At 48.2% G+C, this 26,957-nt stretch overlaps 1 protein-coding gene across 1 annotated transcript in view; it reads right to left on the bottom strand.

Moving 5' to 3' along the window:
• Nucleotides 1–8,154: 8,154 nt before the first annotated feature.
• Nucleotides 8,155–26,957, bottom strand: part of CCDC158 (coiled-coil domain containing 158) — a 54,151-nt gene continuing 35,348 nt past the window's right edge. Inside the window, exons 15-25 of the mRNA XM_054990131.1 lie at nucleotides 25,923–26,081; nucleotides 24,263–24,355; nucleotides 23,256–23,378; nucleotides 19,115–19,278; nucleotides 17,850–17,903; nucleotides 17,426–17,485; nucleotides 13,575–13,642; nucleotides 13,051–13,254; nucleotides 9,471–9,494; nucleotides 9,150–9,251; nucleotides 8,155–8,287 (exon numbers count right to left, since the gene is read on the bottom strand). Of these exons, the coding sequence (XP_054846106.1) occupies nucleotides 8,211–8,287; nucleotides 9,150–9,251; nucleotides 9,471–9,494; nucleotides 13,051–13,254; nucleotides 13,575–13,642; nucleotides 17,426–17,485; nucleotides 17,850–17,903; nucleotides 19,115–19,278; nucleotides 23,256–23,378; nucleotides 24,263–24,355; nucleotides 25,923–26,081 (1,128 nt within the window). The 3' untranslated portion in view covers nucleotides 8,155–8,210. The remainder of the gene's footprint in view (nucleotides 8,288–9,149; nucleotides 9,252–9,470; nucleotides 9,495–13,050; nucleotides 13,255–13,574; nucleotides 13,643–17,425; nucleotides 17,486–17,849; nucleotides 17,904–19,114; nucleotides 19,279–23,255; nucleotides 23,379–24,262; nucleotides 24,356–25,922; nucleotides 26,082–26,957) is intronic.

A 26,957-nucleotide genomic window follows, 5' to 3' on the forward strand; every position in this document is an offset into this window, starting at 1 on the left:
CTTCGTTCTTCTGTGCCTCCACACATGGGAGTGTACCAAGCTTCACACAATAAGGAAGGTGGGGTGAAGTCCAACACAATTTTATTGTATCACACAAGAACCATCAACAAGTGTAAACAACATATAACTATATACAAATATACATTCAAAAATAACACATATATACAATATACTCCCATATATACACACTTGTATAAGGATATATTCAATAAATATATATAAGCATATATACACATAAAACATACAACTACAAAATTGTAGCATGATAGCGTAGCATCCCAGAACCCCTTAGGAAAAAAGGGAATGCAATACAGCCCTGGCCACAGCCACATCTCGCCCTGTATCCACATCTACAGCATAATGCCTGACAAAGGTGTCAGCCGTGGACCAGGTGGCTGCCCTACAGATGCTAGCCAACGGAACCCCCCGGAGGAGAGCCGAAGAGGCAGCCTGGGACCGCGTGGAATGGGCCCTAACCTGCAGCGGGCAACTCGCCCCAGCCAGGGAATAGGCCTTACTAATGGCCGTCACAATCCACCTGGACAGAGTCTGCGAGGAAGCCCTATTGCCCTTGTCCTTGGCCCCAAAACACACGAACAGGTGAGGACACTTTCTGAAGCCCTTTGTCCTGTCCAGATAGAAAGCTAGCGCCCTCTTCAAATCCAGAGTGTGCAGCGCCTTTTCCCCCTTGGAAGAGGGGTGAGGAAAGAATGCAGGAAGCGATATCTCCTGCGACAGATGAAAAGTGGACACTACCTTAGGTAGGAAGCCCAGGCAGGGACGCAATACCACCCTATTGGGATGGAATAAAAGGAAGGGGGGGTCAGACCGTAGCGCAGAGAGCTCACTGACCCTCCTGGCAGAGGTTATAGCCACTAGGAATGCCACCTTGTACGATAGCAGGTCCAAGGGGCAGGTCGCCAAAGGCTCGAAGGGAGGCAACATTAGCCGTGCCAGCACCAAAGACAGTGACCATTGTGGTACAGGAGGCGACACTGGTGGGTAGAGGTTGAACATTCCCTTAAGGAACTGGCGGGACTTTGGGTGGGAAAAAACCGTGCTACCATCAACACGAGAGTGGGTAGCAGAGATAGCTGCCAGGTGAACCTTGAGGGAGGTAACCCTTAATCCCTGGTCCCTCAGGAGGCACAAATAGTCAAAAATCAGCCCTAGGGAGCTATCCGTAGGCACCACCCCTTTCTCACGTGCCCAGGTCTCAAACCTCCGCCACTTGGCCTCGTAAGAGCGCCGGGTAGATGGCTTGTGGGCATTCAAGAGGACCCGTTCCACCTGCGTAGAAAAATTCAATGAGGAGGGACGATCCGCCAAGCTGCCAGATGCAGCTTCCCGGGGTCGTGGTGAAGAATGTCCCCGTTCCTCAAAAGATCCTGCCAAGGGGGCAGCCTCACATAGGTCTGCTGAGATAGCTGCAGGAGCCTTGGGAACCAGACTTGCCTCGGCCAAAAAGGAGCCACTAAGATGCAGTCTGTCCTGTCCTCCTCTATTTTGCACAGGACCTTGGCTATCAAGGGGAAGGGCGGAAACATGTAATGCAATCCCTGGTTCCACGTAAACAGGAAGGCATCCCCAATAGAGAGCGGGTCGCTCCCTGCTCGGGAACAGAACGTCTGGGCTTTGGCGTTCGCCGCCGTAGCGAACACATCTATAACCGGGTGTCCCCACATCTGGAAGATCAGCCCACTGCACCCGTCGTTGAGCTCCCATTCGTGGTCTAACAACAGAACCCTGCTCAGGGCGTCCGCCCGAGCGTTGTCTGACCCAGCCACATGTATGGCTCGCAGAGTGACGCCATTCTTGACTGCCCACTGCCAGGTGAGCGTGGCTTCCCGGCAGAGAGTCATGGACGCTGTGCCCCCTTGCTGGTTCACGTAGTACATGGCAGTGGTGTTGTCTGTCTGTACCAACACGTGACGATTTCGCAGCAGAGCTGTAAGGGACACAAGCGCAAAACGAATGGCTCTTAGTTCCAAAACATTGATATGGAGCGCCTTTTCACCTTCAGTCCAGACGTCCTGGACACAGACATCCCCACAGTAAGCCCCCCATCCCACCAGAGAGGCATCAGTGGTCACCGTGATGTCAGGATGTCGATAACCGAAAGGGAAACCTCCAAATAAATTGCCCTCAGACAACCACCAATCCAACGAGGACAGTATGCTCCTAGGAACGGAGAGCTTGAGGGACGGAGGGTGCTGAAAAGCATCATACCTTCGTACAAACCAGTTCTGGAGAGGCCGCAAATGCAGCCTGGCGAGGGGGATTACAGAAGTAGCAGCAGCCATATGGCCCAGCAAGCACTGGATAGTGCGTACCGGTTGAAAACGGTTCCTCTTAAACATGGACACAAGACCCTTTAGGGACCTAGCCCTCTCCTGGGGGAGCAGAGCCTTACCCTTCACAGAGTCCAGAAGTGCACCAATGTAGGAGACCGTACGACTGGGAACCAACTTAGATTTTTCTAGATTAACCACGAGGCCCAATCGGTCGCATGTGGTAAGCACCAGATCAAGGTCCTGGGCTAATCTGGGCTCAGACCCAGCCACGATGAGCCAGTCATCAAGGTACGGAAAAATTGAACAACCCTGCTCCCGAAGGAAGGAGACCACAGGAGCGACACACTTAGTGAACACCCGTGGGGCAGTGGACAGGCCAAAGGGGAGCACCTTGTATCGAAAAACCCTTTGCCGGTAGACAAAACTCAGGTATTTCCTATGTTCCTCACGTATCCCCACATGAAAATATGCGTCCTTCAAATCCAGGACCGCAAACCAGTCCCCCTTCCTGAGCAGGGCAAGCACAGTTGCCAACGTCACCATTTTAAATTTAGTCACCCTCAAATAGGCATTAAGGCCTCGCAAGTCCAGAATGGGACGCAACCCCCCATCCTTTTTGGGGACTAGGAAGAACCTGGAGAAGAACCCCTTCACAGAGCCTTCATAGGGCACCTCCTCTATAGCTCCCTTGGCCAAGAGCGATGTTATTTCAGTGTCCAGCTCGGCCATAGTGTTATTGACAGCGGTCAGCGGTGAACAGCATCTCGGCAGTTCAATGAATTCCAGCCCGTACCCCTTCTCAACAATAGTTAAGACCCATGAGTCAGATGTTATTGACTCCCACTCCGAGAGGAATGGCCTCAGTCTGTCCGAGAAGTTCGGTGGTACGGCTGGGTTGACCCGTCAGTACTGCCTCCCAGGGCCCTGCTGCTCCTTCTGTTGGGACGGAGGCTGCGAGGAACGAGGTTTGAACGGCCTACGCCTCTTGGGCTGCTGCTGAGGAGGGTAGTGCCGCTGTTGATAAGCCGGGAACGGTTGGTAACTCGGCCGCTGCTGCTGGTACCTGCCCTGGTAGTGGTAAGGGCCGTACCTTGGAGTGTATCGTGGCTTGTAGGCGGGTTTGTCAGTGGGAGCTAGGCCCAAGGACCGTGCCGTCTGTCTGTCCTCCTTCTTTTTCTTTAAGGCCTCATCGGTGGACGCGGAGAATAGTGATTCCCCTTCGAAAGGAAGGCCTTCCACCCGGGACCTCACTTCCTGGGAAAGTGCCGTAGACCGCAGCCATGAATGGCGTCGGAGGACGATGGCGGAAGTCATCCCACGAGCTGCCGTGTCGGCCGCATGGCTCCCTGCATTTAGCTGTTGTTTCGACAGGCGGACAGCTTCTGTCTGCAGGAGCAACACCACTGCCTTCTGTTCAGGGGGGAGGATGCCAACATAGGATGCCAACTTTTCCCAGAGGTAGAGTTGGTACCCAGCCATAATCGTCTGGTAGTTGGCAATCCTCAGCCCTAGGGACGCGATGGAATACTGCCGTCTACCTAGGGCATCTAGCTTCCTCCCCTCCTTGTCAGGTGGCGCTGAGGGTGCTCCAGAGCGGCGAGACTGGAACTCCTCCGTGACGAGCGATGAAGGCGGAGGGTGCTTCAACAATGATGGCCAGGTGCCCTGTTTAATCTTATAAAGCTGCTCAATCCTCCTCGAGGTGGCAGGTTGGTCACAGGGCACCTTCCACACCTTCTCGACAATTTCCTCTATCCCCTCAAGCATAGGGAAGCCAACGGTTGCAGGATTGTCCGCATAGACCCTTCTGAGCAGCTTGTCCTTGGTTTGGGGAACAGCTGAGGAGATATCCATTTCTAAAGCTTGAGCCATCCGAGCCATCTGATCTGCGTAGATTCTCAAATCTTCATATGGAGAACTACTGCTCGGCGCCACGTTGTCGTCTGGCGAAGGTTCGGAACAGGACTCGGAACCGTAATCTCCGACGCTGCCGACGTCCTCCCCTTCGGAACTGTGCGATTCCTCTCCCCGGGCCGGCGGAGGGAACCATGCCTGCCTAGAGGTCGAGGGCCTCGGTTCCGAGTATGCGAAACCAGGAGCCCCTTCCCATTGGCAATGGAAAGCGGGAGGCAGATCCGAAGCTTGACGATGACGGGAGGCCAACGAGTGCACGGAACCGACACTCCCCTCCTCGGACCGACGTCGCTCACGACTGGAAGCAGCTGCTGGTGAGCGGTGACCAGAAGACGACCGATCCCGCCGACTCGGAGGCGGGCCTGGATCAGCTACTGGGGAAGGTGCCGATGGTACAACCTCGAACGCGCCCGGGTCCGGCACATCCTCCGGAACCGGAGAGCCCAGGTGAGGAGACGGTGTGCGCGGAATCAGGATGACCTCCTCCGTCGGAACCGAGCGTGGAGAGCGATGACGGTGCTTGGTCTTTTTCTTCTTTGCAGGTGGCTCTGAAGAAGATCTCGGTACCGACGTAGCTCTGGATGACGACGAGCGCGGCTTAGCCACCGGAATCGACCCAGCCGTCGGTTCCGACCGAGGGCTCGGAACCACGATCTTCGGTCCCGAGGCGGCAGCTCTCGGATCCGACGCGGTGGAAGAAGCGCTTCGGGGCGGCCGCGCCGAACCCTGCGCTGGAGAGGTTGTCTTCGACGCTGCGGCACTTGCAGGGCGTGCAGACCGAGCGGAGGACACAGAACCCGCCCTCGAGCGCCCTCCGACAGAGGGGCTTGGGCCAGCCTTGGGGGAGGGCAGCGGTGTTGCCGTTGACATGACCGCTTTCCAGAGGGAGGAATTCAGCCGGGCCTGCCGATCCTGACGGGCCTTATTCGTGAACCCCTGACAGATCTTGCAGGCGGTCACATTGTGGGTCTCCCCCAGACAAAAAAGGCACTGGTCGTGGCCATCGGTCTGTGCCATTTTAGTATGGCACTTCAGGCAACGCTTGAAGAGCGCCTTTGAGGCCATCTTCAGGGGCGCGCAAATAAGAGAGGTCAACCAGTCCGAGTCAGAAACCGTCCGTTAATTACCGTCCAAATCAGTATCCAAAAGCGAAGTCCGAAGTCCAAACCGATGTCCAAATAAACCAGAAGATCAATCACAAGCAATAAGCGCAGAGCAACGAAGCTAACGTTCTCTCCCAGCGGCGGCAAGAAGAGAACTGAGGGAAGGGGCTGTTGGTCGCTGGAGGAGCACGTGACCGTTTGGGCGGGAAAACGGTCGCTGAGGCGCGCGACAAACGGCCCCTTCGGAGCTATAGAAGCTATGGAAAATTCTCCGGCGGCTGGCCTGCGCCTGCGCAGTCCCCATGTGTGGAGGCACAGAAGAACGAAGATGAATATATGTTTGGTTCTACCCTTTGACCAAGAAGCGCAAGAGAAACTCTCTTCATTCATTTCATCCTCACAACCACCTTGGGAGGTAGGCAAGGCTGACGAAGTCCCCTAACAAGCTTCATGATAAATGGAACGTGGGCCTTCCCAGTCGCAATAACAGGTGAACAAAACAAGATGTCCTACATTTGCAAGCTAATTGTCCAACTGAAACTCTGAAGAACTCATGATATATAATGAACTGACCTAGGAAACCTTAATGTTACCTGTGGGTCAGAAATAAAAAATCCAAAAAGCCCTTCCTCCCCAACCACAATCAAGACAGGTAATAAATCCCTCCACTGTGATGACGAGGAAGCACAGGCAGAGAACCTGACTGCAGAGGAAACATTGGGGAAGCGGGCTTCCTCAAGGAAAGCGTTTACTGCCGTGTCACGATGACATACTTGGCCCTGTGTAAGCCCGTTCCCGTCTACAAAGCAGCTCAGGCACCCCAAGCCCGTTTCCTGCCACTTGCATTGTGCGTGCCTGGCAGCAAGGCTCAGTCAGCTCCCAGCTTTTAAAAACCAGCTTTGCGGTTGCGCTTGGCATGGCTTGGTTTTGTTTTGCTGTGAAGTATCTTTTTTTAAAAAGGGTGTTTTTTTTTTACTCGGTTGACACAGCCGATTCAAAAGATCAAAGCAGCAGGCATGTTAACTGGTTTGGAAGGGGATTAGTCGTTTAAAATCCTGCCTGTACTCGAGCGTGGCGTACTAGCTTTCGAAAGCGGGCAGTGTTTGCTTTGAGGTGGAGGCAACGAAAAAGCAGCACCGCCATCTAGGAGGCCAAAGTCCTCGTAAGTGAGAGCTGTAGGTGCACGTACAGAAATGGGGTAGTTTTAGAAGGGAGGGAAAAGGAATGTAGTATAAAAACCTGGGGGTGTGGGAAAGAGAAAATTCTGATCAGGACAAGAGAAAGCATCGATGCTGGAAAGCACCCATGGAACACACACACCCCTCCATAATCAGACGCCCTAAACCCACTGCACAGGTAACAGGTGACCTCTGCAAGAGATTATAGCAGGAAAAGAAATCTTCACTCATCTTGGCAGGGCCTTCTGCAGATAACCACCCCGCAGTGGGGCAAAATCAACAGCTGCCTGCACACGTGCTTTCTCGGTGGTGGCCCCCAACTTATGGGATCGCCTGCCTGATGTCAGCAAAGCTCCCACTCTCCTGGCCTTCCACAAACTGCGCCAGACTGAATTATTCAGGAGTGCTTTCTACCCAGATTACAGGCCTGTATCATAAGGAATAGCTCAGAGAGATGCGTTGATGGGGACTAAATGCTATGCTATTGGGACCCATTTGCTGCTATAGATAGGTGCCTTCTATAGTGAGTTTCCACGCTGCTAAACATGCCATGTAAATCAGCTATGCTTTGTTTCAGATTTCATCTCGGTGCTCGGCTTTATGTCTGTTTAAAATTTTTCTGCTACCATTCCTATTGTGCCCGCTTCTCAGAATGTCCTGTTGTTCATTATTGTATTTTGCTCAGTGAATGTTCTAGCTGTTGATCACACTGTATTTTCACTCGCACTGTCATAACCCACCTTGGATCTCAGTGAGAAAGGCAGACTATCAATAAATCATTAAGTGGGAAACAGTTACGCGAATATGATGAGACAGGTATTGCCAGACCCTAATCACAGCTTCTTAAGAATAATGCACAGTGGGTTAGCATGTGTTTGTCTGTACAAAGAACGCCTGTGGCACTGCACAGAACAAGGTATGCGCTTTCCATGCTCGACTTTCTGTCCTGATTTGTACACTACCACTGCTACGTAAACGTGTTTCTCGGTGGGAGTGGGAACGCATGCAAGCAGAAGCCACTTGGCTAACCTACATGGCTACCTGCCACTCTGCTGTAGTTTGGCCACAGAGTCCGCTGATGGAAGAATCCATGTGTTAGAGCTACACAATTGCTACTGTAGGATTCAGCGGTGATCCTCTGAAAGTCTAATGTCAGCGGCCGTCGCACAGTGGTGATTGTATGTGATGCACAAAGGACTGTGAGCGTCATATTGCTACCCCGACCTGGTTGTGGCCACGTCTGATTTGAGTGACATTGCACCAAGCGTCCGCACCCCTGCAATTTATGACACTGTTAACTGTAGAGACAATTTTGTTCCCCACATTCTGTCCAGTTTCCATCTTGCACTGCAATCCACTGGACAGGTCCTTTATATGTACATTGAGACTGACATCAGATTAGTTATTCTGGTACAAATATGTAACGTGATAGTTCTTTAACAGATCCTTCTTCAAACAATAAGATGATCCGCTCTAATGGGGGCATGTTGAGTTCACGCAGATTTGCTTGGGGTATTTTTTTTTTTGGTCTTACTTACATTTCCTCGATCTTCCTGCTGCTTCAGTGAGTTCTGGGCTACCAACCCTGCTTATTGCACTCCAAAAGACCAATTACAAAACTATGTCGGCTTTTATTATTAAACTGCAACAGTGTGCTATTTAGCATCTTGTTCAACGGCTTGCGGTCTAGACGCATCAAAATGATGAAGCCCTACCACATTTCATTTGGACAGCTTTTTCTCCTTCTCCTTCGCTTTCTCGAGTTTCTTCTCCTGACTTCTGATCATCGAAGACATTGCTGAAAGAAGCAAAGAAAGAAAAGAGATTGCTTCAGTCTTGTTAGGTTCAGCTGTGTTGGTCTGTAGTAGAAGAGCAAAATTCAAGTCCAGTAGCATCTTAAAGACCAACAAGACTTCCAGAGCATGAGCTTTCAAGAGTCGAAGGTATCGGACAAAGGGATTCTTCAGAGTTCATACCCTTGTCTTGTTGGTCTTTAAGGTGCTACTGTACTCGAATTTTGTGAAAAATGAAATCACAAAGACCAAGGCAGGAGAGCAATATGCAGTATGCCACACTGCAGCACTGCCTTTTGTTTCCCCAAAGTCGTTTTTAGCTATCCTCAAGTGAGCTGCAGTTCCTCCTTGCCTTTACTGACAAAAAGTGGGTTTATCCCTCCCCAGCAATTCTGCCAGAGACTTTGCTCAGACCCTCCATCAGCAATGGTAACTGGTTTCAGCTCATCCACGACTTCCTGCCAGACCAGCTGCCAGTTCGCAAGAGGAAGCAACGGGTGCCATCAATCCTGACAGATGGTGCCACTAAGCAGTCCATGCAGCGCTGCCATGTAGCGCTGCAGGAGCCATTCATCCAGGGCCATTTCCCCTTCCCAGTCCACTCCTACTCCAGGCCGTTCATTTAAGAGCGTGTGTGCAGCATTTTTCAAAATCATTTTTCTCCTTCCCAAATGTTATGTCCCTGTAAAAGTTGATCTGGTATGAAAAAACAAATGAATGCTGGTTTGACACCCTTCTAAGACACATACGTGAGGCTGAAGAGGCAATCCATGCATGGAAAGCTACCTCTGTAAAGACAGCAACATGCATGAAAGCCCAGGAAAATTCAGGACCATTTTCACTTACTGGCACTTTCAGCCAACGTACCTTGGTTTTTGAACTGTAATGTCTCCACCAGGTTTTGTAGACTCTCCATTTTGTCCTGCAATTTCCGGCACGTGTTTCCGCTGACTTCTCCTGCCTGGGTGGCTGTGAACAAAATAGTCACTGCCAGTAGGCGAGGGAACAGCTGAGTGCATTGAGTATTTCTCTTTCTTGCTAATCTGACAGACAGGAAGACTTTCAACATATCAGATGCCTGAACTTCAGCAACAGTGAGTGGATTTGTAAATTCAGAAATAGAGATCTGTGTTTCCATCCCAAGCATATTCTAAGGCCTACGTTCAAACAAGTAAAATTAATACTTACAGGCACTGGCAGTGAAGGAGGTATCTGTACAAAAACAAACCCAAGATGATTACGTGGTTTTTGATGGAGAAAAGATTACAGTGATGTTGCATTCATGTCCATACAAATTGCAGCTTGTTGTGCTACTTCACATAGGGCCAAGCTACAAGTGAAGAATGACACTTGAACGGCAAGTGAACAGACTCATGTGTATTCCTCCCTGTTCACTTGCACTCCACTTGTGATCAAGTGGAGTGCAAGTGGAGCACAAGTGAACAGGGAGAAATACATGTGGTCATTCGTCACTTGTAGCTTGGCCCTCAGACAAAAGCTATCATCGTCTTAGATCCGTGTAACTCCACGGCTGTGCAAAACATACTTTACCCCCAGATTCCCTCAACTGAGGATCTTTTCATACATGACACAGTGCCAGCTTTGGGCCTGCCACTGAAAAGACACTGACCGTGCAATCCTAAGCTGAGTTACTCCAGTCTAAGCCCGTTGAAATCTATGGGCTTAGGCTGGAGTAACTCTGTTTAGGATTGTGCTATACATAGGCAGCCACTGCCAATCCTAGCACCTGATCAAAAGATGTTTATGATACATGTTTGCCTGCCCGCCCCCCGCCCCCCCCCCGAGGTCTGTCCCTACTTCTACTCAATGCTTTTTCAAGCGTATACTTCAGGAACACACAGAAGCACAATGGCGGGCAGGGAATGAAATGGCCTTTAATGTTTTTTGGGGGGGGGGGGAAGAAGAAAAGAAAGAGACCCCTACTGAGCAAAAATAGAAAAAAGTTCAAAATAGAGAAGTGATGTATTAATGTGATGTATGAATAAAAACATTGCTTTAAACATCAAGTAGGAAGACACACGCATGTGCTAATGAATAAAGGTACAACATTGATTATTAATTATGAAAACAACATGTTGATGTAATGTTTATTTTTTATTTCTTCTACATTTTGTACGTTTGTTCAATGACACCCAACTTCAGTCTTTTCCAGTTTTTTTCAGCCTACTACTCTTTTTGGGGGTTGTTTCTCTTCTTTATAACTGGCCATCTATTACCTGGGTGTTTTAAGATCAAAACTCGTATTTCTAGGGGAAATCCACAACTGGATCTTCCCCTGTGATTTTTAAAAGTCAAAAGCAGTGTACCCTCAGGATTAACAGTGCAATCCTACGAAGAGTTACTCCAGTTTAAGCCCATTGAAGTCAATGGCGGCCTTAGACTGCAGTAACTCTCCATAGGATTGCACTGTCTCATTTTATTCAATGGGGCTTACTCCCAAGACTGCAGACTACTTGTGCAGAAAAACCACCCCTTGCCCAATTTATGAGACACTCAGATTGTACCCAGTCTTTTCTCACTATTAATATTAATAAAAACTTTTGGGGAGGAGCTTTTTATTACGAAAACAGCACCAGGCAAAGAATGGAATCTCTCTTGCTCCTGTGTTATGGCCCTGATTGAAACGCCACCCCTGGCAGCTTTTTATTGTTGAAAAGCATGTTAAAGGATCTGATTCTGGCTCTTCCACCTAATGTGTCTCCGTAGCCAAAGGAAAAGGTACCATTTTCTTTCCTGTCCTTTCCCCTCCCGGCCGTAAGCAGGAAAGGCATCAGGGTTTAATCTGAGGCAGAGCTCATGCACACACTGAAAGCAACAAGAAAAGAATACCTCTGTGCAAGTGAAGAGCACCTTGGTGTTCTTCTCATGTACAGAACGCCCCATAGAAAGACACGGACAAGGCTTCAAACGGTTCAACAGAATTACAATTTAAATAATTCCGTTTGCATCTTACCCTATTTGGAGTATGCAACCGTATGTTTAAAAATAGGAACACATACAGAGTAAAAGAGAAATAAATTGGGCTACATCCCAATACTGTTCTCCCACACATTCATTTTGTAGGAAATCTTTATGTTGGATTGTGCCCATAAATTACAGTAAATCCACCCCACCCACCCCGTTTAAAACTTGATCACCTAAACCCGTCCTTTTATCTGATAGTTAGATAGTGACACCCCAAAGGGTTGACTTTGGAATGGGTATGCAGCTGGCATTTGGGATTTTGGTCTTAGTGAAATGTACCAAAGGGTCCTGAACTCATGGATTGGACCTAGACTAACCTCTCTGTGGTCACAAGGATTTCTGTTCACAGAGTGCCGTTTTCCTGCTTTGTTCCTCATGCAGCAACCTAAAAGGCCCCCCCCTGAAATCTTATAACTGGAGATCCCCCCCTCCTCCAAGAACAGGATTTTGGGAGGCATTTCAGGCAGCCGTGGGAGAGGGAAGGTGAGACACTCTCACACCATGAGTGGAAATCCTTGTGCCCGTAGAAGTGTCCAATCTGGATCCAATCCCATGATTTAACTTCATCAGTCCAAAAGGAGGCAGACCGCCACTGAAAACAGGCGGCAAACAACACCATCTATCAAGGAGCCCTTGTCCTTGGCACCTGACGCATGGGCAGTTTTGTCATAGGGAACTGTCCTTGGTCCCCAGAGAGACATCAGCGGGAATTCCAGTGGGCCACAAGGAAAGGACCTCTTCTCACAACCAACAGAGCCTGGCAGCCTCTGCGAGGCCAGAGTGAGGTGCTTTCAGTTAGTTGTGAGAAACAGTCATCAGACGCAGGATTCGGCTTTCAGTACGCAATTTCACTGAGCTTTTGAGCACTGATGTGCCAAAAGCCAGTTCTGGGCCGAGTCCTGCAAATGATAAAGAGGATTCTCATTGCTACCTTGCCAAGAGCTGTCACAGCTGGAAATCAGCATAGTTTTAACTCCTTTTTCCAGCTGCAGCTAAGCTTGCAAACCTCTAGTTGCGGTCTCCCAAACATACAACTGATCTTCAGGCCACAGACATCAGTTCCCCTGGAGAAAATGGCTGCTGTGGAGGGTGGACTCTAAGTCCCTTCCCAAACTCTGTCCTTCCCAAGCTCCACCCCCCAAATCTCCAGTTAATTCCCAACCCAAAGCTGACAACCCTAGCGGCAGTGGACTGGGAAGATCGCATGGAAAGGCCTAGACCTACCCTTGTCCCAGTAGTTTTTGGGCGCTTTGGTAATTACCTGAGGGACCATCTCTCCCTGAACGTGCTTCGGAGAGCACTTTGTTCAGCAGGTAAGAACGTACTGGTGATCCCTAGCCCTAGGGAGGCTCGTTTGGCCTCAACCAGGGCCAGGGCCTTTTCGGTCCTGGCCCCAACCTGGTGGAACTCTCTGTGGACACTCGGGCCTGCCAGGATCTTGTATCATTTCGGTGGGCCTGCAAGACGGAGATGTTCCACCAGGCTTACGGTTGAGGCCAGCATCAGGGCCATCATTGAGCCTCCCGCTGGTCTCCAGTATTCGAGTACAGCGCGTGTGTCTGTCTGCCTCCTCTTTGTATGCTGGGGGCAGGAATGTGTAGCCAACTATATCAAGTTTTTGTATATATATATATTTTAATTGCTGAATTTTATTGTAGAATCTGCTATGTAATTGTATTTTATGACTGTTGTACCCCGTCCTGAGCCCACTTGTGGGGAGGGCGGGTTAAACACCAAATAAACTTAACTATAAATTAAACCTGTCTAGGAAAAAGATACCTACTTCGACAAGAGATCGAGGCTTCTGGGGAACTGCTCTTCTTCAAAGAGGAGCGGCGTTCTGAAGAGGTCCCGGAAATTGTCTTAAGGTCATCCAGTGGAGCAGTTAACAACGTATGTACAGGAGACCTCTCTTTGAACTTCTCCTCTGAAGACAGTTTCTTTGACGTGGTATACCGAGGAGTGGAAGTGAAGATTGTATGAATCACTAAATACATTTGATAAAAAAAAGGATAGCTGAAAAACTAATCAAGCCTTTAGAATACTGAACAAACCTTTCAAAGATTTTTGCAATCGTTTCTTTTACACAGGGAATCCTGGGAACTTCAGAGGGGGGAGGGGCAGGAAACCGAACAGGAAGATCAAAGAAGTAATGAGGAAGGCAAGGAATGCGTGTTGCCAAATAATCTGGATCATGTGAAAACAGTGATTTCAAAGACCAAAGTTAATTTTCTTGCTTTTGCATATAATCCATTTCGATACTGTGCCAAAAATATTCATTCTTTTGTGCAACCACTGGAAACTCACCATTGGATTGAAAAGGGAGGGTAGTATCTGAATCCTCAAGGTCTGCTGTATGTAACAACAGAGGTTCCCTGTGTGTGAAAGAAACAAAGCTGCCATTCCACCCTTCATCCATGCACAAGGCCAAAACAAGGTCCCACTGTGTAGAATTACTTTAGCCATAGAATTACATACATATGGGTGTGCGGTCGAGTGACAATTGACTTATAGTGACCCCAGCAAGGGGTTTTCAAGGCAAGGGATGAGTAAAGTTGGTTTCCCATTGCCTTCCTCTCGGCAGATTCAGAGGAGTTAGCCGTGTTAGTCTGTAGTAGCAAAATAGTAAAGATTCCAGCAGCAACATTAAGACTCTCTGCATCTTACCAAGAGAGCTGTGGCTCTCAAAAGATTATGCTACAATAAAGTTGGTTAGTCTTAAAGGTGCAACTGGACTCTACTATTTTCCTCTGCAGAGTCTTTCTTGGCGGTTCCTGTCCAAGTACTGACCCTGCTTAGCTTCCAAGATCTGACGAGGTCAGGCTATCCCATGCTGCCTCCCCTCCCAAACACAGAATTAATGCCCATTAAAAAGCAAGCTGAGCTGTTTCCTCGTGAATGTTTTGTTGTGTTTTGGCCTCCTTACTGTGTTTGGGGGAGCAACCACAATGCATGGTCCTTTACCCATTCTGCTTCTGCGTTTCCCCCAGAAATCTTTCCCAAACCAGGTTTGATGCAATCTTTCTGAAAAAAGGTGTAGTCATTGCACCTTTGGATGCTGTGTGGATGGAAAGAGGCACATTTTTTGCAGGCCCTGTCCAAACGGATGCTATTTTCCTTACCTTTGTTCCATGGCCACCATTCCCCCCCCCCTCTAACACAAGAGCTTTTGGGTCTTTGATAATAATTGCTAAATAGTTAGTCTGCCATAGCATTATTGCAGTCCTGAGCTGCTGTAGTACAGTGGATGGGAGGCAGCCGGGAGGCAGCTACCCAGCCGCCCCGAGGGGCACCCAGGTCCAGAACATACTCTGGCAACATAGGTGAGGAAAGAAGCACCCAAGCCTCAGAGGGTCAGACAGGGCAGGTGGAAGCCAGCTAGCTCCAGCCTCCGGCGGGAGGCTGTAAGCCCAGGCAAGGAGAGTGAGGACAGGCAGGAGGGGACTAGACCAGAGGGAGAAGGCACAGGAAGCAGGGACAGCCAGCCAGCAACAAGCCAGCCAGCAACCTTACCAGCAGTAGAGGAAAGGCAGCAAAGGCAGCACAGGGCCATGCCCCAACCTGCAGGCAGGCTAGAAGGAATTAACAAGGACCAGGTGAGGCTGGGAGCAAAGCAACCACAGGTGGGGCTGTCCGAGGCAAGCCGCAAAGAAAGCCTGGCAGCCAGCAAAGAAGGCACAGGTGTGGCTGCCTAGAGCAGCCAGCAAAGCAGCCCCAGGTGTGGCTGCCTAGGACAGCCAGGGCCATGGCTAGAGGGCGGGAGACGTGGCTGGCAGGTGGAACCGGGAATGGGTGAAGAGATATAAGGAGAGTTAGGAGGGGAGAGGGGCAGTAGGCAGGCAAGGTGGAGGAGGGGACAAGAGGGTGAGATATATTCCCCCCTCCGGTTGTTGTCCAGAGGCCTGCGACAGGCCTACAGGAGGCCTCACAGAAGTCCTTGACAGGTGCTAAGGCAGACCGAGCAGCTGCGTCACAACTGGGGCAGGGCAAGGCCACTTACAGGCAGCCTATATGCAATGCTAGGGCACCCAGCACAGCAACGGCCAGGATAGGGCTGGGTGGAGATGACGCTCCAGGGCACTCAGCAGGGGCAGGCCAACAGGTGCAGCTATGCCCGGGCGGGGACCTGACAAACAGTCAGGTAGATTGTTTCTGGGCAGCTGACAAGCACAGCACGAAGCCAACATGCTTCCCCTTCTATCTGGTCTTCAGCACTCAGATTCTAAGAGGTACCCTGTGTCTGTGAATATGGAGATTTCATTTAGCGTGCAATCACTGCAAATAGCTGCAGCTGAGTTCGCTTTTTACAAAGGATTAGACTGTCTAGGCTTGTTGCCGCTGTCATGACCCTGAAACCTGTAAATTAATTTGTCTTTTCTAGATCTACTGCCAATCAGCTTCATTTGGGTGAGCATGAGTTCTGGAAGTCTTAGTGGGATAAGCAGGGTTTTTTTTCAGATGGAATGTGGTAGAACAGAGTTCCGGCACCTCCAGAAAATGGTCACATGGCCAGTGGCCCCGCCCCCTGATCTCCAGACAGAGGGGAGTTTAGATTGCACGTGGCAATCTAAACTCCCCTCTGTCTGGAGATCAGGGGGCGGGGCCACCGGCCATGTGACCATTTTCGCCGAAGGCGATTTAAACTTTAAAAAACTCTCCCCTTGTTCCAGCTGACCCAAAGTGACGTCACTGTGCGGTCCTGAGTTCCACCACCTCTTTTCCCAAAAAAAAGCCCTGGGGGCAAGCAAATTTCTCTCTTCCTTCTGCCGGTCATTCTGCGTGCCTCTTTTACGATCCCCACATCAGTCGCCATTCCACGCCCCTTATCAACATGTAAAACCTAAGGACTTTTAAAGAGTAGTCTGTTAGAAGAAGGGACTGGTGATGTCTCTTGCTCAGGCCTTTAGGATGGCCAGCAGAGAAGAAGGAAGGCAACCACCATAGAGTCAGTTAGACAGATAGGCTGCCTCCTTCCTGCCGGGGGAACTTCCTTCCCTTCTCTCCCCCTTCTCTCTCTGTTCTTCCCTGCATGCACCAGGAGAGGCAGCATGGTTTCTCCTCCTGAGAGAGATGGCCTCCTTTCAATCTAAAGCCATGCCAGCTAGTTAATTAGTTACTAGTTCTTTCTCTCCACTAATCTTAAGTACATGTATTTCTTTAGATAAACGAACAGTTGATGGTTCTCTAACTTGGATGAGAGCTTTCTGCGTGCAGTTTGTTTAGTTAACGTGCCTTAACTAAAACCCAATATAGTCATGTCATTATTACTGTAAATCCATTGGAGTCTTAAAACCACTATGTCACTATACTGTGACATAATCTGCTTTGGCCACAGCCTACTTAATAATCAAAGGGAGCTCTAAACAAGGTTACACTCAGAGGACTGGACCAGAAGTGGTGTTCTGCCAGTTTACTGGCACTCATGCTAGCAGAACAGCGTTCTGTTGGTGGCAGAGGTGTGCGATTTTTGCTCATTTCCCCCGCCCAGCACAGACACCCACTTTGAACCTCCCAAGAGTCCCAGAGGGCTGCTGTAGGAGGTAGGAAAGGCCAGTTCCATGAACTTTACCACAATGAAATGTAATGTCCTAACTCAACATTTGTACTTGCCCTAAGAGGAAGCTGACCAAGAGACTGTGTAGGAGTGACTGAGAAAGTCTGTAAGAATGCAACAAGATTGTTTTCCACGAGGCAGACTCTTTAGATTTTTTGCTGCATGCCAGCATACAGTGGGCAGCCTGTAAAAGCTGGCAAGATAGGGAATTTGGCTTAATTGTTGCGGTAACATTTGCAGGGTCCGGTACGATGCAAGAAGAAAGACGACTGCAGATGAACAGACGTGATTCCTCGACGCTTGGGAAGTCTAAACTGCTGCATAAAACTACCGATTCTAAAAAAGGCAACTAATTAAGAACAAAAAAAATACAACCAGATTTTAAATATATACTACTGAAGTTACACCAAGGGGAAGGGCTCCCTGTTGCTACTGCCTTCCCTGTAGGTAAAGGTGGTCCCCTGTGCAAGCACCGAGTCACGCGAGATATTTTATTCTTTCTGGGAACTGTTTTCCCTTTCTAAAAATCTGTTCATTATATATTTAAAAAAAATGACAAGCTCAGAAGATCCTGGGGACTGTGCACAAAGGCAATGTTTCTCACCTGCTGAAAGTATCTGACCCCACAGGGACATCAGAAGGCGAATCTCTGCTTGCGGCGTCCCTGTGTTGAAAGGCAGATTACCATTAAAGCTGTAGAAAAAATTTGCACAAGGAACTTAAAACACAAGGAGGACAAAACACACAAGGAAGACAAAGAGGAAGAGCAGCAGCATCCAAGCATAAAGCAGGGAGCTGCGTGGATCCGGACAGCATCCTTCTCTGCAAAATGGGGGGACACCCCCGAGGCCCTATGCAATCACCTCTCTTGCTCCTTGTTTGTTTTCGGCTGGACAGCCCCAGTTTCTGAGCTCATAGCCTGGCAAAGATGCCGTGTGCGGGCAAGCAGGGAGGCATCGCCCTTAAAACCTAGCTGCATCTCAGAACAAGAAAAAATAAATTACAGTGCCCAGTAGAATTTTTCTCACCTTCTGTAAGAGTCATGCAGTCTTTTGCCAATGCATTCTCTGCTTGCAAGGTCTCTGAGTGAAAAAATGCAAATAATCATACCATAGGTTACAGAGCAATGGAGTTTTAAAACAAACCATTTGATAAAAAAATAAGCTGGCCAAGTTTCCCCCTAGAAAATGTCTAATGCACTAAGGGGTTGTAATTATATGACCGTATTGCAATATACTCAGGGATTTGGGCGGCAGTGATCAAATCTTCACCACTGATTGGCTGAATGGCTCTGATGTCACAGAAGAGACTCTCTAGTGCCGTGAGTGGTTCGGGTGCAGAGATTATTGAGAGAATCCGGGACCAGAAAAGGCCTAAGGGATATAAGGCAGAAAAATATGGTGCCTAGCTAAGGAGTAGATGCAGGCCTGTAAAGGTATCAGCCCAAGGAGACCAGAATGTCTAGGAAAAGAGGACCAGTGGAAGGAGTGCTCCAAAGGGAGGGTCTGTAGCTCAGTGGAAAAGCCTCTGCTTTGCATGCAGAAGGTCCCAGGTTCAATGCCTGGTATTTCCATTTAAAAGGACCAGGTGATGTTAAAGAGGAACTGGCAGAGATCACAGGCAGAAAGGAAAAATATACCTGGCTAGGAGGTGTGCAGGTGAGAGGGGCTCACATACTGATCCAAAATAACCAACTGAATCTTTGGCTGCAGCCCTCTACTAACTCGCTCTTTTTTATTTACTTTTTTTATACCCTACATTTTCTTCCCAATGGGGACCCAAAGCAGCTTATGTCATTCTTCTTCGTTTTATCCTCACAACAACCCTGTTAGGCTAAAAGGGTGTAACTGGCCCAAGGTTATCCTTAGCCCAAGGTTACCCAGCAAGCTTCCACAGCAGAGTGGGGATTTGAATCTGGGTCTCCCAGATCCTAGTTTGACATTCAAACCACTACACCATACTGGCTGTCTGCTTTGCTCACCCTCCTCCTCATGTTGTGGGGGCTAAAGCTAGGCCACAGACTGGCTGGGTATCATGCACAAGGGCGAGAATGGGTGGTGATTTGTACTGACTTAGCCAATCAGAGATAGCAATATACCTGCTGTGCCCTATGTAAGTAGCAAAACAAGACTCCAGGTGCACTTCAGGATTCCTGTTTTTTTGTGCTGTACAAGCAGCAGGGTTTCTTTGCTGATGGATCAATTCATTTCTAAAACGGGTCACCCAAAATGCATGGGAAACACAGCTACGGGGACTTTTGATGATGCGTTCACAGTACTTTCCAAAACCTTACCGAGTATTGCTTGTAGTATCCGTAAGCAAGTCGCTCTCACTGTCACTTTTTCTTCTGGGAAGACTCGCAGAGGGCATTTCATCGATTGTACTTTGCACTTCTTGGAGAAGCTGCTTTAAGTCACGCAACGGGTCCTCCTTTGCTGAGCTAACCCTGGACGACAACTGAATGGAAATGCGAGTTTCAAAAATAATAAACACAAATGTTTGCCTTTCCGTGACTACTATGAGATATTACTTTTCCCCCAGGCATTGGTTGACTTCATACAGTGTTTTCTGGGAGATGTCAGGAGACCTAGTAACCTGGAGAGAATGCTTCTGTTGCTGAACAAAACCCTTTCTGGATTCTGTCCCCCACCCAAGAATTCAGCTGAGGATTAAAAGAAGTGCATTACTCTTTCCTACAGACCATGTGGAGGAATGTAAGACTGCTGCTCCCCAAATGTGAAAGGGTTCACGGGGCTGCGGACCATTTTATTTTGGAATTGCTTTATTTCTTGAATTATTATTATTATTGTTTATTTATAGTCAACCTTTCTCGCTGAGATTCAAGGCGGATTACCTACTTAAAGTGAATACAATACAACAGCTATGACATTCACAGAGCAAAACTACAAAATGATCAGCAAGTTAGGACGTTCAATGAAAACAGATACAAAAGGGTATGGTAGCTGCAGATTTGAAAACGAGCAGAAAACCAAACACATAGATGAAACCCTTCTGAATTAAAGCGTAAATTATTAACGTGACATCTTTAGCAACGTTGAACTACCCAGTAGCAACGTATCTACACCAGCAAACCGTACCCAACAGCCTAGTCGACACTCTGTCCCTTATAATCGCCGTAAGTAGTTGGCAAGTACCCATGTACTAGTAATACAATATATACTCTCATGACAGCTAAATTCTCCTTGGCTGTCATTTTGGTTGGTTCTGAAAAAAAAGTTGATGTGGATTTGGATTTTGAATCAGTACAAATGCAACCGTCTTTTGTCTGTTTTGAATTCTGTCTGAATTCAACTGAGAAGAATGTGTCGACTAGAGGATAAGCAACTAAGAAAAGACGGATGTGCTTGGGAACTTACCCATGACATGAGGTAAAACTACCCAATTTGGCTTCATCTGACTTTACACCTTGTTCTTCACCTTAAATTTATTTCCAAAATTATTATAAAGTAATTCCCTTTGCTCTTGCCTCACAAAGGATGCGCGAATCTCGTTTGGTGTCAAAGATATACAAAGAAGACACGCTTGCCCGTATTAATGGAGAAAAATGATTTTTTATCTTCTCTCTTCCTCAGAGGAATGACAGCACAGCCTGACATCCATGTTTATCTGCTTGCCCTGATACTCGGCACAGACACGTCAGTGAAAGAAGGCCTTTAAAATGCCTCAGAATCTCTCCCCCTCCCCCATGTTTCCTTTTTAAAATTTTATTTTGTAACATCCAGCTTGAGGAAGAGTTCTGGAGAACTGGCAAAACTGGGCACTGTTTTGTGTCACTGTAGTTAGTCCTAATAAAAGGTATAGTTTGTGGTATCTTTGCAGCCTATCTTAGGGCCAAGCTACAAGTGACAAATGACACTTGAACGGCAAGTGTATTTCTCCCTGTTCACTTGCCCTCCACTCGATCCACTTGCCGTTCAAGTGTCATTTGTCACTTGTAGCTTGGCTCTCAGAGCCAAGCTACAAGTGACGAACGACACTTGCCTGGCAAGTGAACAGACTCATGTGTATTCCTCCCTGTTCACTTGCCATTCACTTGCGCTCCATCAAGTGGAGAGAAAGTGAATGGCAAGTGAACAGGGAGGAATACACGTGAGTCTGTTCACTTGCTGTTCAAGTGTCATTCGTCACGTGTAGCTTGGCTCTTAGAGATAAGCCCAGGTGGGCTGGCTGGGTTCTGCAAGGTGACAACAGACACTTGTAATACCAATCGCCTCCTCACACACGACTGTCCACCACCGATTTGGCACTCCCAGCACTGGCAGGGGGTAGGGGAGCAGGGTGTGTGTGTGTCAAACTGGCCATGGCATTAAAATGGGAACTGTAGTAGAAGAACGTAGCAGAAACACTTTCAGTCTAGACAAAATCTGTGGCTGAATGGTAATCAAGGAAGCCACTGCCCTTTGGCAGTTGACTTCAGCCATGACAGCCTCTGTTCACTCCAGTTTTCACCGTGCCTGCAGTTTACATTGTAAATAGAGCTTGGGGTGGGGTGAGGGGAAGTGTTAGCAAGATTATTAAACATTCTCCCGGGAGGAATCTACCTGTGTCCCTAAGGGCTCGCTTTTTGAAGGGGTACGAAAATATGGCTTCTGAATCCTCTTTGAGCTGAGCGGGTGTTGTTCCTTTTCCTGAAGTTTGAGATCTGCTCTGGTTTAATGAAGTGTTAATTCATATTCTTGTTTTGCGTTGTGTATTGTTTTCAAAACTTTTTGGGAGGTCTTTTGTGGTTACAGTGTCAGAGGAGGACCGGGGAGCCCCAGGTACAAATACACCATTCTGCCGGATGCTAACCTTGGGCTGGTCACTTTCTCTCACTGGGTGGATAAATCAGCTGAGCGAGGAAGCATGTAAACTTCCCCTGAGCTTGGAGGAATGCTGGAATAAATATAGTTTGCTAGCTGCCTTGGTGATTCCTGATCAAAAAGCAGGATTAAATACATAACATAATATAAATGAAAGTAAAACAATGCTCGGCACTTCTGTGTAAATGGGGAGAGCACTTAACCTCCAATGGGTTGAATCCAGACGAAACTGGCAATTTCCACCGAATCCCCGTTCCCCCTGCAGTCCTCCCCTCTCATGCCATTCTTCAGTGTCCCCGGACCCGAAGGAGCAGCATTTCGTAGGCTGCAGTGGGAGAGGGGAGGTAGGAATGTTCTATTCTGCCATTGGAGGATTTAGGCTGTTTCCACACGTCCCGGCATAGCGCTAAACTTGCGTAACAAGAGCGTCTTCCTGGCGCGATTTCTGACATCATTGCACCACGTGGCCCGAAGATGTCAGAAATTGCGCCAGGAAGACGCTCTCGTTGCGTGAGTTTAGCGCTATGCCGGGACGTGTGGAAACAGCCATAGTCAAGATCCAACCCCATTATCTCAGAGCCAAGCTACAAGTGACGAATGACACTTGCCTGGCAAGTGAACAGAGTCATGTGTATTCCTCCCTGTTCACTTGCCCTCCACTTGCGTTCCATTTGATCAAGTGGAGAGCAAGTGAACAGGGAGGAATACGCATGAGTCTGTTCACTTGCCAGGCAAGTGTCATTCGTCACTTGTAGCTTGGCTCTCAGCAAATACTACTTCTGCTACTAATTGCTGCTAATAATCAGAGTTCCATGGCTGTTGTGGGTTTTCCGGGCTGTATTGCCGTGGTCTTGGCATTTGAGGAGCATGTGGCTGCCGCCATTGTAGTTCCTGACGTTTCGCCAGCAGCTGTGGCTGGCATCTTCAGAGGTCACCTCTGAAGATGCCAGCCACAGCTGCTGGTGAAACGTCAGGAACTACAATGCCAAGACCACGGCAATACAGCCCGGAAAACCCACAACAGCCATCGTTCTCCGGCCGTGAAAGCCTTCGACAATAAATCAGAGTTCCGCTTGCCCTTGATGCCACAGAGAAAACTGGCAATAGGTTAACGTTAAGGCAACTGTTTAAAAGATCAAATAGAAAGATACACATGGGCTCTCCAGATCTGCAAACTTCAGCAAGACAATCCTTAAGCCCAGGGCCTTATTTCTGGGAAAAGAGGTGGTGGAACTCAGGACCGCACAATGACATCACTTTGGGTCAGCTGGAACAAGGGGAGAGTTTTTTAAAGTTTAAATTGTTCTCGGCGAAAATGGTCACATGGCGGGTGGCCCCGCCCCCTGATCTCCAGACAGAGGGGAGTTGAGATTGTCCTCCGTACCGCAATCTAAACTCCCCCCTGTCTGGAGATAAGGGGGCGGGGCCACCAGCCATGTCACCATTTTAAAAAGGTGCAGGAACTTCGTTCCACCGTTTTCTGTCTGAAAAAAAGCCCTGCTTAAGCCTTTTCAGCTCAGAAGTCAGAACCACTGCAAAGGGCTGCGAGAAAACACCTGGAGGAGTTTGAGAGAGAGCACGCTCATCTTGCGTACTGTAAGAACTACTTACGAGGGTCATGTGGCCTGCAAAGGCTTGGGAAGATGGAGCGCTAGATGGGTGGGAGTGAGGCAGAGCTGAATGGCGCATCTTCGTGGAAGAGGAGCCCAGTGTGTAGCCCGGCCCCTGCAGTTCCTGTCAAAGAACGAATTTATGAGTCAGAGGAAGAAAATCTGTTTTTTAAAAAGCTGAGGTTTCAGCCAAGAATCCTGAATGGAAGGTAGCCACGGAGAGAATGTATAAATATTTCTTTGTAGATAGGGTTGCCAATCTCCAGGTGGTGGCTGGAAATCTCCCAGAATTACAGCTGATCTCCAGGCTACACAAATCAGGTCCCCTGGATAAAATGGCTGCTTTGGAGGGTGAACTCGATGGCATTACGTCCCACTGAGGTCCCTCCTCAGGCTCCAGCCCCAAATCTCCGGGAATTTCCAAACGCTCACACAACCACCTATAATCACGCTTCCTATCCCACATGATAGACTCCGCTAACAGCCTAAACATGGAATCCTTTAGGTTTTGGGGACCTACATAACTATTTATCAATCTTGTTGTGAGCATACATCCAAGCTGACAGCACACAAATATTACAGTAACCTTGCTCTAGTGTTACAATTTTTCCTGCAGAGGTATCTTGCAGGTCAGATAGGTCTCAGGTAGGCAAGAAAGGTCACTGAGCAAAGTATAAACATTTTCTTTTTTTGGTTATTATAATTAAGATTTTAACCTTGAATGCATTTCTTCCCAGGAGTGTATCAGATACATGGCTCTAGCTTTTCAAATGTTTGTAGAATTCATTTGTCACTCAAGCTTGTCAGATACTACTTATTCCGGGAAATGTGCCATTTTGCATCATTCTGCTGGTACAGTACTGCTGACCTACAAGCTATCTCAGTATGTCCTGAGACAAACTGTACAAGAAATAGCTCATGCAATGTACTCTAAAAATTTCCCAATTTTTTTTTAAAAAGTATGTACTTCTCATTAGTATGGTTAGGTGATTTTAGACCCTGACCTACTTTTACGTCCAAAGTGTGCTGAAGTTTGAAGCGCATCACTTCTTGCTCCTGTCGCTGCATGATGCACTGACATTCCGCAAACTGCATAGATGCCTAGAAAGACGAATGTTGGAGACGATTAACCTTTATAAGACAGAACTTTGATTTAAGTTGCAGCAAGAAATATTTGGGATATGTAGAGAGTTTTTTGGGAAAGGGAGAGAAAGCTTTTGGGAAACCGATGAGCCACCAACTCCTTTGGGAGGGCTTGATTAACTGAAATTGCCACAATCAGTATACTTAATGGGAAACACAATCAGCTGCAATCATCTTTCTCGTTATGAACGATTCCATCTTGTTGAGGAGAGTTATGTCTGCTTCTATAATTTTACTAACAATTTTTCTTTAACAATGTGAGATCACTCCTAAGTAGACCTATGCAAAGTATGTTCCCTTTTATTCAATGGGGCTTACTGCCAGGAAGTGTTCTTAAGATTGCAACCTGTGTGTCATGCCTAAATGACACCCAGAAATCGGCATCCGAAGGTGCAGGCTCAGTCTGTGGCCATTTCCATACAGGTTATCTGGCTTGGGTTCAATGCTGTTGGGAACTGGGTTTTCTTCTCGTTTCTCTACAATGTGGCGAAGCATTCGAACATCTCTGGGGATATCCCCAGCTTTTCTTTGATCTTTCTCAAATCTGCTTTTCTCCAAAGTTTTGGGAAAGATCGCAGTAAAGCTAGAACGGCTACTGTGTGGGTGGGAATATTTGGATTTCCTCAACCCTGTCTCTGTGACAGCCATTTTCTCTTCCCAATGCTGGGGGTCTTTTAATTTTAAAAAAAAATGATACTAGAATATTGCTATATTGATACAATACATTTATCAGGTTCTCTGAAACCTCACCTTTCCATTCCCTTGTGGAGATATAAGGGAAAAGGCACATCTTTGCAACCAAAGGGGCTAGAGACTTACTGTTTTTAAAACAAAAGATGGGAATTCACACCTATTGTTATAATGGCATATTGATACCATGATATGCTAGTGCTGATTTTAAAAAACGCAAAAGCCCTGGTGGCCCAGGGGAGGAGGGGTTGCTGGGGCAGAGAAACCTGTCACGTGGAAGCCCTGATTGGGGCTGCACTTATCTGCAGCCACACCAGCAACGGGGAAACCACCCAAGTACCTCTCCTTGTGGAACCAGCCTACCTGGGTCACATTAGGTGTTACTTCTTTTATGAGTTCACCATGGAGCCAACCTGTGCTCCACGTGGTCACAAAGCAGCTCCAGAGAATGGCTTCTATTAAAAAAAGGATAGCGCAAATGGGCTTGGACAGTTGCTGCCAGGCGAGGAAGAGTTCCTGCCTTTCTCCCAAGCTTTTCTCCTCATGCCAAAATAGTGTGCAGGGGAGACATTTCCCCATTTCTGCTGTTCCGCATGGAGGTATTGTGTGCACGTGCAGCAGCAGAAAGGAGAAAACTCTCCCCCCCAACCCCAAACTTGGGAGAAAGGCAGGAGCTCCCCCTCCCCCAGTGGGAGTTTTCCGAGCCCATCTGCACTCTAGAAGCCGTCCTCTGGAGCTCCTGTATGACTGAGCGGAGCACAGGTTGGCTCTGTGGCAAGCTCGTAAAAGAAGTAACGTCTAGGCGGCCAGCCCAGGAAGGAAACTGAAAAACTACCTTATCCAGGGCTGCCTCCATGGTGGCCAGTTTGTCTTTCATGCGTTTGTCTTGTGCCCTCAGAATTTCCAGTTCCCCCAACATTTTGTTGTTTAAAGCAGCCACGCAGCTCAGCTCCTGGCTCAGCTTGTTTCGCTCTTCTTTCAGGTAATGCTTCTCCTACACAGACAAAGGCAGAGAGCACCAGATGTGAACCAGCAAGCAATCCCGGAAGAACCTGAACAAAGACAACACTGGGCAATGTTCCACTTCCCCAAGACAAAATTTACAATTTGCCTAGTGAGCCAAGACTAGACCAGTTTGGGAGACCAATTTGGGGAAGAAGTCTTCTCGATAGGGTTGCCAACTCTGGGTTGGGAAATTCCTGGAGATTTAGGGGTAGAGCTGGAGAGGGTATCGTTTGGGGAGAGGGAACCTCAGTGGGGCGTAATGCTATACAGTCCACCTTCCAAAGCAGGTGTTTTCTCCAGCGGAACTGATCTTTGTCATCTGGAGATCAGCTGTAATTCTTCAGGCCCCACCTGGAGGTTAGCAACCCTACTTGAGTTTTATGAGACTTGCTGATGAGGAACTGTATTTAGGACTTCAACACAGATGTTGTACCTGGATTGAATATACCGGTCCTAACTCAATACACAATTTAGCAAATTTCAGTGGGGAAATCTAAGTTTTTAAGGAGAAAAATATATGACCACTGGATCAATTCTGCTTAGGGTTGCACTGTAAATATGATGGGTTGGATCCCACTTCCCTACTCAGTCTCACCCAGTTCCCCTCAATACAGTCCCTATCCCATGTGGCTAAATCCCATCATCTCCAGCATTGCTTTTTCTGGTGGTCAGGAAATATCCCGCCTCCTTTTTTTCATCAGCATAAAAACTCATTGGATCCAGGGCTCATTTCGCGGGGGAACGCACAGGAACATAGTTCCTGCAGTTCCCCAAAGAGGTCACATGTTAAGTGGCCCCGCCCACCTGACCCTCGGCCATTTTGGGCCCATTTCAACCTGGATTGGGGCCGAAATGTTCCGGATCG

This window comes from Eublepharis macularius, chromosome 10 (genome assembly GCF_028583425.1).
Source record: "Eublepharis macularius isolate TG4126 chromosome 10, MPM_Emac_v1.0, whole genome shotgun sequence".
NCBI classification, from domain to species: Eukaryota; Metazoa; Chordata; class Lepidosauria; order Squamata; family Eublepharidae; genus Eublepharis; species Eublepharis macularius.